A 15,465-nucleotide genomic window follows, 5' to 3' on the forward strand; every position below is an offset into this window, starting at 1 on the left:
GTCCGACAGATTTTCCTGGAAATTTGACCTAGAAAAATGAAAATAAGGTAGTTAGCTGTAAGGACTAAAGCAGAAAGAAATCCTAGAGAAAAACCACAACATAGAGCTATGAGGGAGCATGTAGACTGAAGCAATGAAGAAACAGAAACCACAATATAAGCTTGAGAACAGATTTGTAGGTAAGGACCAGCAAAGGTAATGGAAGAACGTAATAGACACACAGACAGAAGCAGATCCAAGTGAGTAATGCAGAGACAACCTGGTCCCTAGTCCCTCAAGATGCCATTGTACCAGATACCTTGTAGGTTCTAGTTTTTACAGTAAAACTTTCTATTTAAGGGGTCTGAGTGAATTTCTAAAGCCTAATTAAAAACAGCCTTCCACTTTGTCTTATTTATGTCTTATGTCTGTAAGTTATGAGTTATTTCAGTTTTACAGATGAAGAAATTAAGATATGTAGAGGTTAACTAATTTCCCATCTCTTAAGATCTCAGAACTGAGTTTGACCCCAGGTAAGTATGCTCCAAGTAGTATCAAAACTACAACAATGAGAGTAAATACTGGCTCCGTTTCATCATTTCCCTGGCTCCTATCAAAATGTTTGAAACAAAGTAGGGACTCAATTAAAATTTGTTAAATGAATGAATGAACAATTTCTCTTATGATCAATTTGTCGAATGAATCATACACCTAAAAGTAGCTGATAAAATGGGAGATGGTTGCTGTAGGAGAAATTTAGGAAATTATAAAATATCAATATTCATTTAAAAAATTATCCAAGAAATATGTATAAAAACAATGTCTTCATAAACTTTAAAAATCTGGAGAAAGTTAAAAATCTTTAAATGAAGGTTGTGGATCTTTTAAAGAGTGAACATTATCCTGCATTTTTCACAATGGTTCAGGGATTGTCATTCAATTTATAAAATGAACAGGGAGTTGGTTTAAACTTTGTTTAGATAGCAGCTAGAAGTAACCACTGATATACCTTTGTTGACAAGCTATCAAATCACATCTGCCCTTTTTGTAAAATGAAAAACAGTGCTTTGTTGTGGTATTTCATATGATGAAAATCTGAATTATTCAGGATAGGCCAAGTTACGCTGAGGTAACAAGTTAACCCTGAAATTTCTGCGACTTAACCATTAAATTTTGTTTCTCATGCTACATGTCTGACATGGATCAAAAAGAGGCTTCATATAGTCATTCAGGACTAAGGTTGACAGACACATTGACATCAACACATGGATTCATAAATTACTGGGGCAGATGATGAGAATGACTGAGTGTCTTGAACGAGCTCTTAGATGCTTTCTCTATTCATTGTTCAGAGCTACTTACATGGCCCTTTCTAACTGCAAAGGTGATGGGAAATGTGGGGAAATGCATGAATGTTTGGTGAGTAGACGACGCCATAAGTACTGTGCGTGTTGGAGTATCCCAAGATTCTGCCCTTGGCCCACTTCTCTCCTCCATCTCCATGAAGCAACCATCTCCCATTTTATCAGCTACTTTTAGATGTATGATTCATTCGACATTATGCAATTATGCAATCTCCGAGGTGATCTTATCCACTGTATAGATCTTATTTATATCTCCCGCCTATAATTTTCCCTGATCACTTCATTTATTTATTCAGTTACCTACTCAGTTACCTACTTCAGTTACTTATTCGGTTACCTACTCTAGTGAGCATCTCAATGTAACTTTGTCCACACACACACTTTGATTTTTACCTCCAAAGACTTCTCACTCCTCTTCAAGTCTTTCTTATCTCAGTAAATGGTGAAATAATCTACTACTTTGCTGATGTAATCTTTGATCCTTCACCTTAACCTAACGCTCGCATCAAATTTATGACAAATTTCTGTAGGCTCAATAATTCAGTGAGTGCTGGACTTTTACTCATGTTTTCAAATAAAGATTTAATTATAGTCTTCACTGAAGACGAGCCAAGTGTGATAATACCTGATCTACTTGGAATGTGGGACTGGGGAAGAAGTGTGAGTTGACATCAGTTCTCCAGGTATTTAAACACTTTCAACGATAGCATTAAGGATTAAATTAATTATATTGGACCGAATGCTGGCATGTTGGTTAATTAGAGTTAGCGAATTTCTATTCTTGTTTATAATTTTTTTAACTGAGAGTTTTCTTCTTATTCTGATCATAAGACTCAGTTATAGACTTAAATCTTCAGGACTTCAAAGATCTTTAAATATATACATCTTTGAAATTTGCGGAGACTTCTTTTGTGAACTAGTCTATGTCATTGTGTATAAATGCTTCAGGTGTGAGTGGGAAGAATGTGATTCACTCATTATTGGTTGCAGAGTTCAATATATGTCTGAATCCAAGCTTATTTATTGTGCTTTTCAAATCTTCGTAAATAAATAAGTAAATACATCTAAAAGCTTTTTTAAAAGTTTATGTGGGCTCTATCACCAAATTATGTCTTGAGTCCACTACTCTTCCTATGACCTTACTACAATCTATGCTAAGCCTCCATCATCTCTTGTCTGGATGACTGTGAGAGCCTGTTAACACAACTCATACCTTATAAACCATCCCCTACTCAGCTGCCCAAATGATGTCTCCATGATCATATCACTTGCTGGAAAATTCTCTAATGATTCTTATTGCAACTAGAATAAGTCCCAACTCTTTATGCAGCTCCTACAAGGCCTAGGTGACTTGGCCCCTCTCTAGGTCTCCGGTCCCATTTCCCTCTTCACATTCTCTCTTCACCAAGCCACAATGCTTCTCTCTGTCCCTAGACATGTCATGATCATTCCTATCTCAAAGACTTTGAATTTTCTGTCCCTTCTGTTTACACAGGTCTTCCTAAGATATTTGGCATGGTTATCTCCTGCTCAGCCTTCAGATCTTAACTCAAAAATCACTTCCTTAAGAGGCCTTTCCTCAAGCAAAATAGCCTGCACAGTCAGTATCATCCTATATTATAGCACTTGGATCTTAAATTATATCATTTATTTACTGTTTTTACAGGTTCATTGCCTATTTCTGTCTGCTAGAATGTAAGTTCCTTCAGTGCCTAGAATAGTGCCAGAAACATTGTAAGAGCCCAATCAATATTTGCCATCATTAGAAATCATGTTCCTAAATAATATTTAATTATAGAATGACATTCCCCCAATATGTGTTAAATGAAAAAAATTAAAAGTAAGATAGAAACCTATTCATTATGAGACAGATTTTATAAGAAAAAAATACATGCATTTAAAAAAAAGACAAGAAGAAACGTCATTTGCATCAGTTTCTCTAGATAATATTTATAATGTTTAAAATACTTGTGCTGTATTATTACTAAAGGATTTTTTCCAGTGATATATACATATAATTAAGCAAGATGTCTTTCACAAAGAAGATTATCCAAAGGGTGGATAGGGGAGAATGCATATACCGTTCTATGTATGTGGCCACTCATATATACCAAGACAAGCCAACTTACTATTATTACCATTTAATAGAGTACAATTCTGAATAGTCAAAACAAATCTTAGTTGATGGGTATGTGTGTTCTTGGTATTTGTTCTGTTTACTTATGATTATGTCATTTTATGATTCAAAGATAAAGCTCTAAAAGACTCACAAGAATAGAAACAAAAAGATTTTAAGTTTAAGACTAAAGATGGACAGACAAGACTGACATCAGATGTTAATATAGACTGAGAGTCTTTGGGACCAACTGAGAATTGTGGTTTTGAAATTACCCGAGTTATTTCTAACACCGCTACTTTACTTTTTTCTTCTATTGCTTTTAAGTTGGATATTGTAGTGGTTTATGCAAATTTAATAAAAGAGAAAGTCTTGGACTTTTATTGGCAGGGATTTTCTTGCACCACCCACTGTCATAATTGATTACATGCTGTACCCTGATGGAGGAACAGAATTTCTCGGCCAACAGAAAATCACAAATACATGGTAAACCATCTGTTTTGTCCAGCGACTGAGAAATAATAATGTGACCAATGATCCAAGCAAGAAGGGGCTGCCAGTCCAACTGTGCCCAGTCCTCCATCAGCTTGATGTCTGAAGGTGGAGGAAGATTTGTTTTGGCAGCCATGCTGCTAACATCTGACATCTGTCGCCCAGAGTTCCCCATTATTGCTAGTTCCAAAAAATCATATCTGCCAGTCAAACAGCTTTTCTGCTGATGGACAGTCGAAGGATGCCTTCTCGGCCTGACGTGCTTCTGGGAAACTCCCCTTTATTTGAATACATGCATTCACTAATCCCTTTTCATGCCTTGCCTTTTAGCCTGTCACTTAATGGGAAAAAGATCTCTCCCCAAGCCCAAGTTCATTGCTCTTTGGAAGAATGGCCAAAGCACAAAGGGGATACTAGGAAAGTTGTAAGTGCTTACGGTTTTACTCTCATGGGGTCAAGAGTAGTCTCCATTGGGATCCACAGGAAAACAATATCACCCCACCCCCACCCCTGCCTATTGGGAAAGTTAACATTTGCATATATAACTCCTTTAAAAATAATTAACATGGTACTTGATGTGTTTGAGTGTATTCTTGTTGAAACTTCCTATGTATTAGGCACTTTACATAGACTACCTCATTTAATCCTCTTAATCCAGCGAAGTTTTGTATCTTATAAAAGAACAAGCAGAGGCCAGAGCTCTTATAGCTAGTAGGTGGCAGCTCTGGGATTCAAACCCAGATCTTCTTGCTTAAGTGAAACTCTCTTTCCACTGCAGCATCCTGACTCTCCCTGTCACATATTTGTGACAACTGATATATAATATATAAATGTCTGATAGAGTCAACAATACTCCAGGCAGATAGCAAGCACTAGAGGGCATTTCTTGGGAAGGCCAGCGCTCTTGCTTTTGCCACAGCCCTGACAGGCATGCTAAGAAAAAGAGAAGACCTTTAGAGCCCTAAAATGCTGATCCTCTGGCCTTGGTTCCTGGAATGATTTAGGGTATACAGCATGTAACGTGGCAGGAAGTACCGCATTGGTGCTTCTGTAGTCTTTCCATTTTGATTTTACAGAGACAAACCCACACTAGAACGCAAACTTGGGAGCAGGGAGAACTGTGAATGGCTCCACAGGCAGATTCTTCCAGTCAAAACAAACTTTAAGGGAAAAGATTGACATTCCGGTACATGTGATTCTGGGCTGAAAATCCATGTGGCTACACGTTTTTAAGCCACATGTCCTGATAGAAACCTGAACAGAATTACTGTGAATAATAACCAAGAAGTAAAGCAAAAATGCCGGGAAAGAAAATCCCACTTCCAGACTATAAATGCACTGAAAAACTTTAGATCGTAAGGGCTTTTCTTTCTTTGAGGACTTTGTCTAATCCGAAGATGACATTCCATCTTCCGATGATTTCAACAGCGATATCATCATTCAATTCACCCCACCTTGGCTGAACATCTCACTCTTTCAGTTCAATTCTTGGTAAGCAAAATACAAATAAATCGAGCAGCCCTGTGTGGTGGAAGATGTGTGATATTTGAAGCCACCTCTGGGTTCCAGTCCCAGCCCTTACTGTGAGCTGCGTGACCCTCAATTTACTCAGCTACAAAATGAGGTATCAAATTTAATAATGGGTTGTGAGGATTACAAGAAATACTTGTGAAACGCTCTTTTAACACGACAAAATGTACTTAGCCAATTAAAAATTCTCCCTCGTCTCAGTGCCTAAATTGGCAGTACTGAGTAGCTGAAAGATTGATTGGTATGTGTCTATAAAATTAACTTTTAAAAAGACTGAATTTCAAGTTGCCTCTCTGGCACTCCGCTTTTAGCCTCGATGACAGATAACATTCATCAAGCTCTGGCTCTGTCTAGGTATCGTGGAAGCACAAAAATGAATGAGCCCAGGAGATAGTTACTATTTAACCCCATTTCACAGATGAAGAAACCCAGTCACTGAGAGGCTAGTAACGTGCCTACGATTCCAGAGCAGGCAGTCCCCCGGAGCCCTTGTTTTCCTTACCACCAGATAAAGAGCAGTTTGTTCTGTGATTTCTTGTATGTTTCTGCCATTAGCCATTGAGATCGAGGAGTGCCTCAAAAAGCAGGGGCCAAAGAAACATTTATTGAACGAGGTATCTGGTACAGAGTACCCAGCATATAACCAAGCCCTCCTATTGAATGAATGAGCAGAGCCCAGAAGCCCCACTTGGGGAAGATGTTGAAAAGTCCTTGTTATTGACTGAGGGGATGATTGATACATAGCCATGGGATTTGTACATTTTTCGATAGATTAAAAAATCTCACAGGTTTGTCTTATGGGTTCATTAAGGTGCCGTGAGAACTAAAAGCGACTGCAAAAACAAATGGACAAACAGCAGAGAAAAAAAATGATCTTTAACCCAGCCCACCTGGCGATCTCAATATGGGCTGACAACACGGTCTCAGAGGAATTTCAAAAAGCTAGCCCAGGCTCCATTTATCTGAAAACTAAAAACTCATAAAGCGATCAAAGAGATTACAAAGCCTAATGGGGAGTGCAGGTCTTTTTTATTTGGGCTAGAAAAGCGAAGGGAGGGTCTCAGGCCTTTGTGTTCCACCTGGGGCTTGCAAGAGTCCTACTTCATAGCCAGAGAGGTAAGACAGACACATTTTAGGCTGCAGAGCTACAAACTCAGAGGACAAGTGAGCAAGATCATTGAGTGAAGCAGGTTCGGTGGGTGTTGAGGGGTGATGGGGAGCAGAGAAGAGGGCCAGAATGACCTCAGCTACAGCTCCTACTGCCTCTCGGACTTGTTGCCAGCACGCAGATTTCCCAAGTAGTTAAAATCCTAAATTGTACGTGAAAGCTCTTATATTAGCAAGAAATTCCAAGGCAATTTAAATCATGGTGGGAGTTAAACTAAATACACCTGCAGGCTGGATTTGCTCTGTAAGCTGCTGGTTTGCCATCTTCGCATTAGACACTGAAAAGAATCGAAAGGAGTCATGAATCGCACTAGCCACTCCCAGATGGAGTCAGAATGTGCTAGTAGTACCCAGAAGGAAGCAGGTGAGGGAACTGCTGGTCCTGCTGGTCTGCTGGAGAGGTATTCTGTTCTGGACAGTCCTGCACCTGGCTGGCTGCAGTTTTCTTCTGTCATTCCTGTCTGTGGCATTGGTGCCACCTGGTGGACTTCTCAGGGAGCGCCCTACGTTTAGGCCATGATGACTGAGTCCTACAAAGGCCAGAGGTAGTGGGGGACCAGGGCAGCAAAAGCCAGAGGCAAAGCAAATCATCGCAAATGAAATGGAAGCTGTGTTTGGATAAGCATAAACTCAAAGCAGCAGTGGGATACCGAGGTAGGGTCAGAGGGAAATCAGTAGGGCCCTTGCTGTTTTCTTAGTTGGCTCATTCCTGCCTGTCTGAGCCTGCAGTCAGAGCTGAAGGATTCTGCCCCTCCATTGTGGGGGAGGCCCCCAAATCCCAGAGCCTAGAGAGGGGAAATATGCAAGTCATGATTGACGTCATCATCTTGAAACTGTCAGCCTTATTTCTTTAAGCCTCGGGAGAAATTAGGCAGGCGGGAATCCCAAACCAATGCTTGTGGCTGAGTTTATCCTCTTTCATTGTTTTAGGAGGACAACATCTGTGTTTATAGTGTTTAAAATCCATTATATCGTGTGTGCTCGTCATGCTATTTGAATATTTTCTCTTCATTTTTAAGATCACTTCCCAGATTTTTATTTTGGGGAAAGGTCAAAGTTTGTGTGTACCGTTTACAAGCGCTACTGCACCTTACACCAAGAGTGTTTTCCTAAATCTCACTTGAGGAAACCTGACTCAGCTCCTCAGAAAGCACCCCCTCCCACACTTCAGCATCAATGTATTCTGCAGGCATTGGCAATTGCCTTTATTCCTCTAGGTACTCTTGTGGGCTTGTGTGTTGTGTCTTCCCATAGAAAATTTCTTAAACCATGGGTTTTGTTTTCTCTGCTTTTCCTTGAAAGTCTGATGCAGGCCCTGTACACACGAGTTGGCTATGAACACTCAGCTTTTTTTTTTTTTCTTGACACTTGAATCTTCATGCCCATAGTCACAAGCATTTTTGCTCTTTTATTGCTATAAGAGCAGGGGAGAAATAATGTGGCATAATATTCAGCTTTGAACATTTGCTTCATGACAGTATGTTGAGAATATTACCACGCCGAATGGAACATTTTATTTTGGCATTACCTCTGTGTACTGAATGAAAGTTCTAGATCTCTGGAAAATGGTTGGAAATACAAAAGCACTCACTAGAGCACAAACAAAAGACCTAGGATTTCTAAGTCTTTACTCCGTGACTTCCACTTTCAGATAGGGCATTGTTGTCTCAAATTTGAGATTTTCTAATTTTAAGACCAAATGGGTCTGAAAGAGCATGGAAAGGGGCCATTAGATGTTAATAGTCACCACTGTGTGGAGTGCATGCTTTGTCTTCTCCCTTCCCACCCTGAAACATCCATAGCTCTAAATGAGAAATGTCCCTGGTGTTACCAGATGGCACTTGGAAGGAGTGGAGTTGTAGTGTTAAGATAGAGCCCCAATTCTGCAAGGCAAGCAGATAGGGGAGGGGAGGGAGAGGGATCTGGCTGTACTATGGGTTGTACAGAGGGCGGACGATGGGTGAGAGTGGCAACCAGACTCCAGGAGGCAGAAAGCCAAGAAAAAAGGTATCTCTGCTTATCTGTCAGAACAGGGATGTCAGTGTGGGATGGAGACAAAGGGGAATTTCTAAAGTCCTTGCAGGACTAAAAATCCCATTAGGCAGAGTTAGTTACTTGAGATTAATAGGCAATGTCTTAATCTGGACATTTCAAATGAGCAGCATTAATCTTACTGCTGACAACTCAGGTCATAATTAAACTGGAAAACAGCCTTCAGTGACTTTCAAAGACAGAACTAGAGAGAAAATACATTTTTATAGTAACACCAAAATGGCTATTAAGCCACTGCCTTCTGCATTACCCATCACTTGCAGAAAGGAAGCTGGTCTGAGGAGCTGAGGTCCAGAAACAGCTGGGACCAGGGCCTGGCAATTCACTTATGCATTGACTCTCCCACCCCCTTCCCAAGCTCTGCCTCACCACTCCTCCACCAAGAGCAGTTGTGTCCTGGTCCTCATAGGTCCCACAAAGGCAGGGATTCAGAGGGATACAGAGCCAGGAATCTGATGGGATCCAGGAAAGCTGCAGAGTTAGGGCCCTCAGAGACCACACCCCACAGAATGTGGAGATGGCACTGAGGGCTTCTGGCATCTCCCAAGCCAGGAGATGCTCACTCACAGCCAAGAGCGAGTAGCTGGCAATAATCAAGGGCCAGAATCTGAGGCCTTGTCATGAGAGCAGTGACTTAACTCATCATATAAAGGTGGGCTAAGGCTTCTAGTTTATAAGATTGCTGCATAGGCAACCCAAAAGGAAAAAAGTGTCAGCAATTATTTGTGTTGCCGTAACATGGATGCACAGGTAGATTACCTTCCAGGTTAGGATTTGTATCTTACACCATTACCGATTGTTGCCAACAGAGTTCTGACATGAGAAAGATGTATTCCATTCTGAGGACTTCTGGTCTATAAATAAGTCAAAACAACCAGAGAATTTAGGTCAAGGTGAGTTTATTGTCCAAATAGCACAACCTAATTGCATCCAAACCATTTTCAAATCCATCTTTAAGCTAGTCAGAATAACAGGTTATATTTCAAATCACTTAACACTGAACAGATAAGCCCTCTTAAAAGGCAGCTGACTATACCATGTCACCATCATAACCAATAAAACATTTTCCATACTTCCTAAAAACCTTTCATTTATACTGATCATGCTACTTTAGCACTTGCTAGCATCCCGACCAAATAAACACCCACACCTCTTATAGAGTACATTGTGAGAGAATTACATTGACTTGATATGGCATCACACTCGTTTAAAGCAAAAAAAAAAAAAATTATAATAATAAAAGAAGTCCAAGACGAGAAACTGTAACTGAGAGAGATCTGAGGTACATGGTACAAGGGTAATGAACATAATGGAAAAAATCCAATGGCCCGGTGATTTGCTGGGGATTTAAGAGTTGGCCAGCAATAAGAATTAAACCCATTAAGAAACAAAAACAAAAAAAAAAAACTTTTTTTTTTTAGGACAGGAACCTGTCAAAATATATTGGATACTGTAATGGCTACAGTCAGTAAGGCACTTTTTTCCCCAAAGTAGGCTGCAGGCAAAGAATAAATGTTGCAGCATGCATGGATACATTTGCTGATGGCTTCTTGAAACCTGAGCCAAGAATCATGTCTGATAGCCCAGCCACGTCTAAAAGCAGAGACACACAAATGTAGGAAAATAATTTTGTCTGAAATGGCTGTTCTGGGTTTAGAACCTAGAATCATGAAAAGCCATGTGGTGTGAGGAAGTCATAAATATCCTCTTGAGTCTCCCTGCCCTATTTTGTACAAATGGACAGCATGAACAGCTCTTGAAAACTCCAAGCCCACACCAGTGGAAGCCTGCACTCATTCTATAGCTACAGAGTTTGTTGGCTTAAGGGGACTTTACTGTCTCAGCATTAATTTCCCTTTTAAAGCTATTCTCAGGGTTAGACTGTCTCGAAGATAAACAAAAAGGAATCCTTTTGGCTTAGAAACCAATTGGCTTACTCAGACTTCCTCCCCATTCCTACCGCCCATTCCCACACTACCAATATCTTCTTGAACTAGAAAATCATTATTTACATGACATAAGGTGCAAGTCTGTTTCTTCTCCCAGCCCTGCCCCCAGTGGCCCATGGAGAGAAAATCCCCCTGCCCTCTTTGAGAAAAATCATCCGGTCCTGCCTAATGTTCTTAACCTGTCTGTCTCAGAACTCCCAGAGCAGTGTGGAGAGACCCTAAGGCGTCTGGATCTCAGGAGAGCTACAGCTCCTCTCATTGAAGAGAAGCCCACCCTGTTAGCAAAGGGATGTTGTGTGACGCAGTCAGGTCTGTTTCCTCCTCCAGCCTTGTCACTTAAGCGCCTGCCAGTCTTTGAGCTATGAGTGCCCCTGACTTAGCTGAGAAGAGACAGAACAGAGCCTCTTGTATGAAACAGAGACCAAAGAGGACCTGGCTGTAAGAAATGCTGAGCTATTCAGGGGGTCCTGGGGCAGGTCCAGAACAAAGCCTCCTATAAAGAGCAGCCCCTACTCTGAGGAGCTGTCCCCTCAGCACATGGGAGATAAGTCTGCTGTGGTATCTGTCCCCTGCTTTTACCTCCAGGCTTCTTGGCTGTCATGAACCCGCATGGAATTGAATTATGCTTAGTATATATTTTTGGCATACTAGGATTCTCCCCCCTAGGACCTGGCCAAAATAGGGGAAAGAAATTTGTCAGGCTTGGGGAACAACTTAGCCCCCACTGATGGAGAAAAACAAAAACAAACACAGAAGTAAAGAAGAGATTTAAAAAAAAAAAAAAGGGTAGAAAAAGACAGGAATAGGTGTGGAACCCCTTTAGTAGGTGAGAGAGAAAAAAAATTCACAGGGAGAACTGACTCCTTTGGGACAGAATCCCCTACCAAGGAAACCAAGCTCTAAGGAGAAGGTATTAGTCACTTAAGCAATCCAGAGTTCCTTCTTTTATGGAGGAAACAGGCAGAAAAATCCAGACAACCTAGCACCTTCCCCATCAGCAACCCCACACCTCCCACCACACTAGGCCCCGAAGGTAGGAAGAAGAAAAGGCTAGTGGCGATCGGAGCGTTAGGAAATGTGGAAAGTTAGACTGCAGGGAGAGTCTGTTGGCCTGTTCCCTTCCTTGATGGGTTCTCTCATTTGCTGCTGCTCTTTGAGCTTAAGGACTAGTCACTATGGAATGAGTTTGTACTTCGTTTTGTCTGTAGACTCCGAGACGCCCCCAGAACTCCAGGGACAATGCTGTCTTCCATTCTATGGAACGCCTCAGGGCCCAGAAGAGTGTCCTGTGCAAAGTGAGCACTTGATAAAATACCGCCTGCTTACTTTTCCTCTCCAAAACTTCAGAATTCACCTACCACCCCACCAGAAACTCCCTAGAATTTAGGGTCATGTTAACTCGCCAAGTCCTGAACTTTCTCTAAACACCCTGCAAGAAACCGACTCATCTGGATTTGCATCTATGTAAAGAAGCAGCCTCGCCACCTCCCTTCAACTACCATCCAATAATCATCTGATCTATTTTACCAATCACGCCAATTCAATGCCTAAAAACCATTTAGTGTCGCTCAGCAGAGGACCTGGCCTTGCACAGCACTTGCTGCCAGTCAGACAGGTGAGGGAAGGAACCTCCACAACACTGCAGGCTGCAGATTCAGACCAAAAAACCTCTGAGATTATCCTAAACTGGGAATGCCTATGTCAGGGAAGGGGAAAGAGTGTAAAGGTCCTTCAAGATGAGAGGACCCTAAGTGATGAAAGCCCTGCTTTAGAAAGGGCTGTAAGATGAGGGTCTCCAAGTAGCCTGTTGGAATTCTTTAGTCTGTCTCCTGATACCTAAGTGCAAATTATGACTTCCTTGTATACTGTGTAAATGTCTGTGCTGAATGTCTGCCTTGTGGGGGAGGGGAAATCCCTTGGTTCAATTGTATTTTTTCCATCATGATGAGGATACCGGAGTCAAAATGGAAGCCTGATGACCTTCGCGACTAACAAGGTCCCTAGGTGTGAAACCCTGGGCCAAAACCACCCCACCTTCCACCAGAAAGGGCACGCGGCCTCTTCCTCACCGTCTCCTTTCCCCACATTCATGGGCTCCCGAGCATAGACTGTATGATTGTGAGGTATTATGAAAACAAAAATGTGAATTATTCTTTTGTAGCTATTGATTTTATCCAGTAAACCTGAGGTAAAGAATACTCTGTCTTTGAAGAATGTGATCAGAAGGAAAAAAACCCAAAAAGAAAAAAAAAAATCAATCATGAATATGCTACCAGAAGAAAACAAACTATGGAAAGGCTTTTCCAGTATGAAGAACTCATATGTCAACCACCTACTTCGGGACTTGGTATTTAAGCAGTAAAATAATATATTATAAAAATGTTTATAAAATAGCAGCACACTCTGTGAAAAACATTACAGCTAGGTACTGTTAATGTGAATAAGGATGAATGATCTTAGCTTCTTAGCAGCGCAAAAAAAAAAAATAATAATAAAAAAACTGAACACAATAAAAGGAAAAATAAGAGACCCTTTGATTTTTCTCCATCTTAACCCTCAAACTATGAAACAAGGCAGAATATGTGTATAAAATTCTTCAAATAGCCCTGTTCTGATTTTTCTTTTTCACTTAAAAAGGCAAATATTTTAACAAATAGCTTCATTACCTGTCAATTATAATTGTGCAAAAAAAAAAAAAAAAAGTTGTTGCTCCAACCTCTTTGTTAACTGCGTGTGTCTAAGAAGTGGAGAGGAAAAAAATTCAAGTACACTGAATACAACTTTGCAATGAAATGAATAAAATATGGAAAAGGGAACAAAATGCCACACTGATGTTTGGCTGTCTGTCTTTGCACCAGCAATAATTTTTCTTTACATGTCCAAAGGAGAAGTATATAGGTGGGAATTAAGATCCTTCTATGCCTTCAAAATGGTAACAGATATTTGTTTTTAGGCTTTTCTGAGGAATGTTGTGATGGGAATGTCAGCGGAAAAGGGTATCTCTTGAGTCCTCACAGGGACACCAGAACTATGTACCAGAGAATGTCAGATACCAGAAGTGAATAGTACCTGGACTGAGTGTATGTGGGGAAGGGGCACCAGAGAAAAAGGGAGGAGTCTATTCAGCATGATTTGCATAAACCATCCCATCTACCCCTCGGGAACAATTTTTCAAAGTGCTTTTCGAATGGAATGGTTTATAACAATGCTAAACTGTGGACCAGACATGCCAATCAGCACCAAAAATTAGTTGTTTCCTAATAAGGGATGCCAAGGTCACATTACTCTCTTTAATACAGTAAGAGAAAAGATTCCATTCCAGATCCCACCCTTGGTCTCCATCTGCCTCTGTTTCATGAGTTTGGTAATGGCCTGGAGCTAGATTGCCCCTTTAGATAAAAATGTGGTGGTGTCTACAATGAACCATGTTTGGAAGAAGAAGCAAGATATCAAAAAACATGGAACCCAGGATCCAATCGCCTGTGTCCAACTGGAAAATAAAACATCTTTTTTAGGTAGCAGCTACTGTAGACAGCAAGAGTTCGTAACAAGAGATCCAGCAACAGGTGGCTGACTTAATAATAGGTGGTTGAGAGCAAAGGTGCTTCTACATCCAAAATGGTTCAGTCATGTTGAGAGATTGCTTTGTACTCCCTCCCCATCATGTCCCTCCTTATTTCTAATTCCTTCTTGAGTTCATTGCTTTGCAATCTAATCATGCCATAAATAGCATACACAGTTCCTTGAAATTATCCTAAAGGGGGTGTATATATGCTAGTTAACATGAAAAAAAGGTCTCCTCTAATTTGTTCCCATATTGCAGGCGTACATTTTCTCTAGCTACTCTGCAGGTATTTCTGTAAGCATTTTACTATTACTTTTAACATAATCAAATAATAACTGTCCACATACACAAGGGATTCCCTCCTGTTGTACTTTGAATAGGCACCAAATGCTTTTAATCATTCCACTTTTATAGGACCTTTGTCTCTCACTTCTAAAAGACCTTTCAATATGATCTAAGTGGGGGCAGAATTTTTTTTTTAAGTTTTATCCTAAACATAAAGAACAAAACACAACCATAAAGAAGGAGAGAGCAGATTTGAACATGTCTCTCCCATTCGGCCCGACTGACATCCTCACAGGTCAATATCCCGCACATCTGTAGGGGTGCTGGCTTGGTCCAGTTCATCCTCCGACTTGGATCCATCCCCCTGGTCCTGACGGAACTGCTGCAGGCTATTGAGCAGCACCACCTCAATCTGCTCCTGGCAGGCTTTGAGGCAATCCTAGGAGGAGAATGGTCCAGACCAGAGAGCTGTTAGCAACATCAACAGGGCACAGAGCATTTTATGAAGAAAACATACACAGTTCAAGCCTCGCATAATTCCATGCTAGTTTTCCAGTAGGAATAAACGTAAAGGAAAGGAGATGCGTTCTTGAAGCGCCACAGAACCTCACTACTCCAAGTCCATGCTTCGGCGTCACCTGGGAACTTGTTAGAAATGCAGAATCTTGGGTGATTCATAAACACCGGAGCATCTGAGAAGCACTGACATAGATAATGAGCCACGGATGGACATGCAGTGCCTGGTAATCTAGGGGCCATGAGATGCTTTCTGCTTGGGGAAGTTGGGAGGTGACAGAGAAAAGGGGAAGGCCAGTACTAGACGGTGCTATAGGACTAGACGAACAGTACCTGAAGTATAATTAAGAAAGAAGAGAATGGACTTAACTAAACTGACCATCACATAAACTGTATAAATGCTTGCAAACAAAAACAATCTGTTTTTCTGCTTATTTATCATTCCCTTAA

At 40.9% G+C, this 15,465-nt stretch overlaps 1 protein-coding gene across 1 annotated transcript in view; it reads right to left on the reverse strand.

The window, feature by feature from the left end:
• Positions 1-9,582: 9,582 nt before the first annotated feature.
• The window catches only part of CCND2 (cyclin D2), a 29,287-nt gene continuing 23,404 nt past the window's right edge, over positions 9,583-15,465 (reverse strand). Inside the window, exon 5 of the mRNA XM_039869086.1 lies at positions 9,583-14,938. Within this exon, the coding sequence (XP_039725020.1) occupies positions 14,789-14,938 (150 nt within the window). The 3' untranslated portion in view covers positions 9,583-14,788. The remainder of the gene's footprint in view (positions 14,939-15,465) is intronic.

This window comes from Pteropus medius, unplaced genomic scaffold, assembly GCF_902729225.1.
Source record: "Pteropus medius unplaced genomic scaffold, Ma_sr-lr_union100, whole genome shotgun sequence".
NCBI classification, from domain to species: Eukaryota; Metazoa; Chordata; class Mammalia; order Chiroptera; family Pteropodidae; genus Pteropus; species Pteropus medius.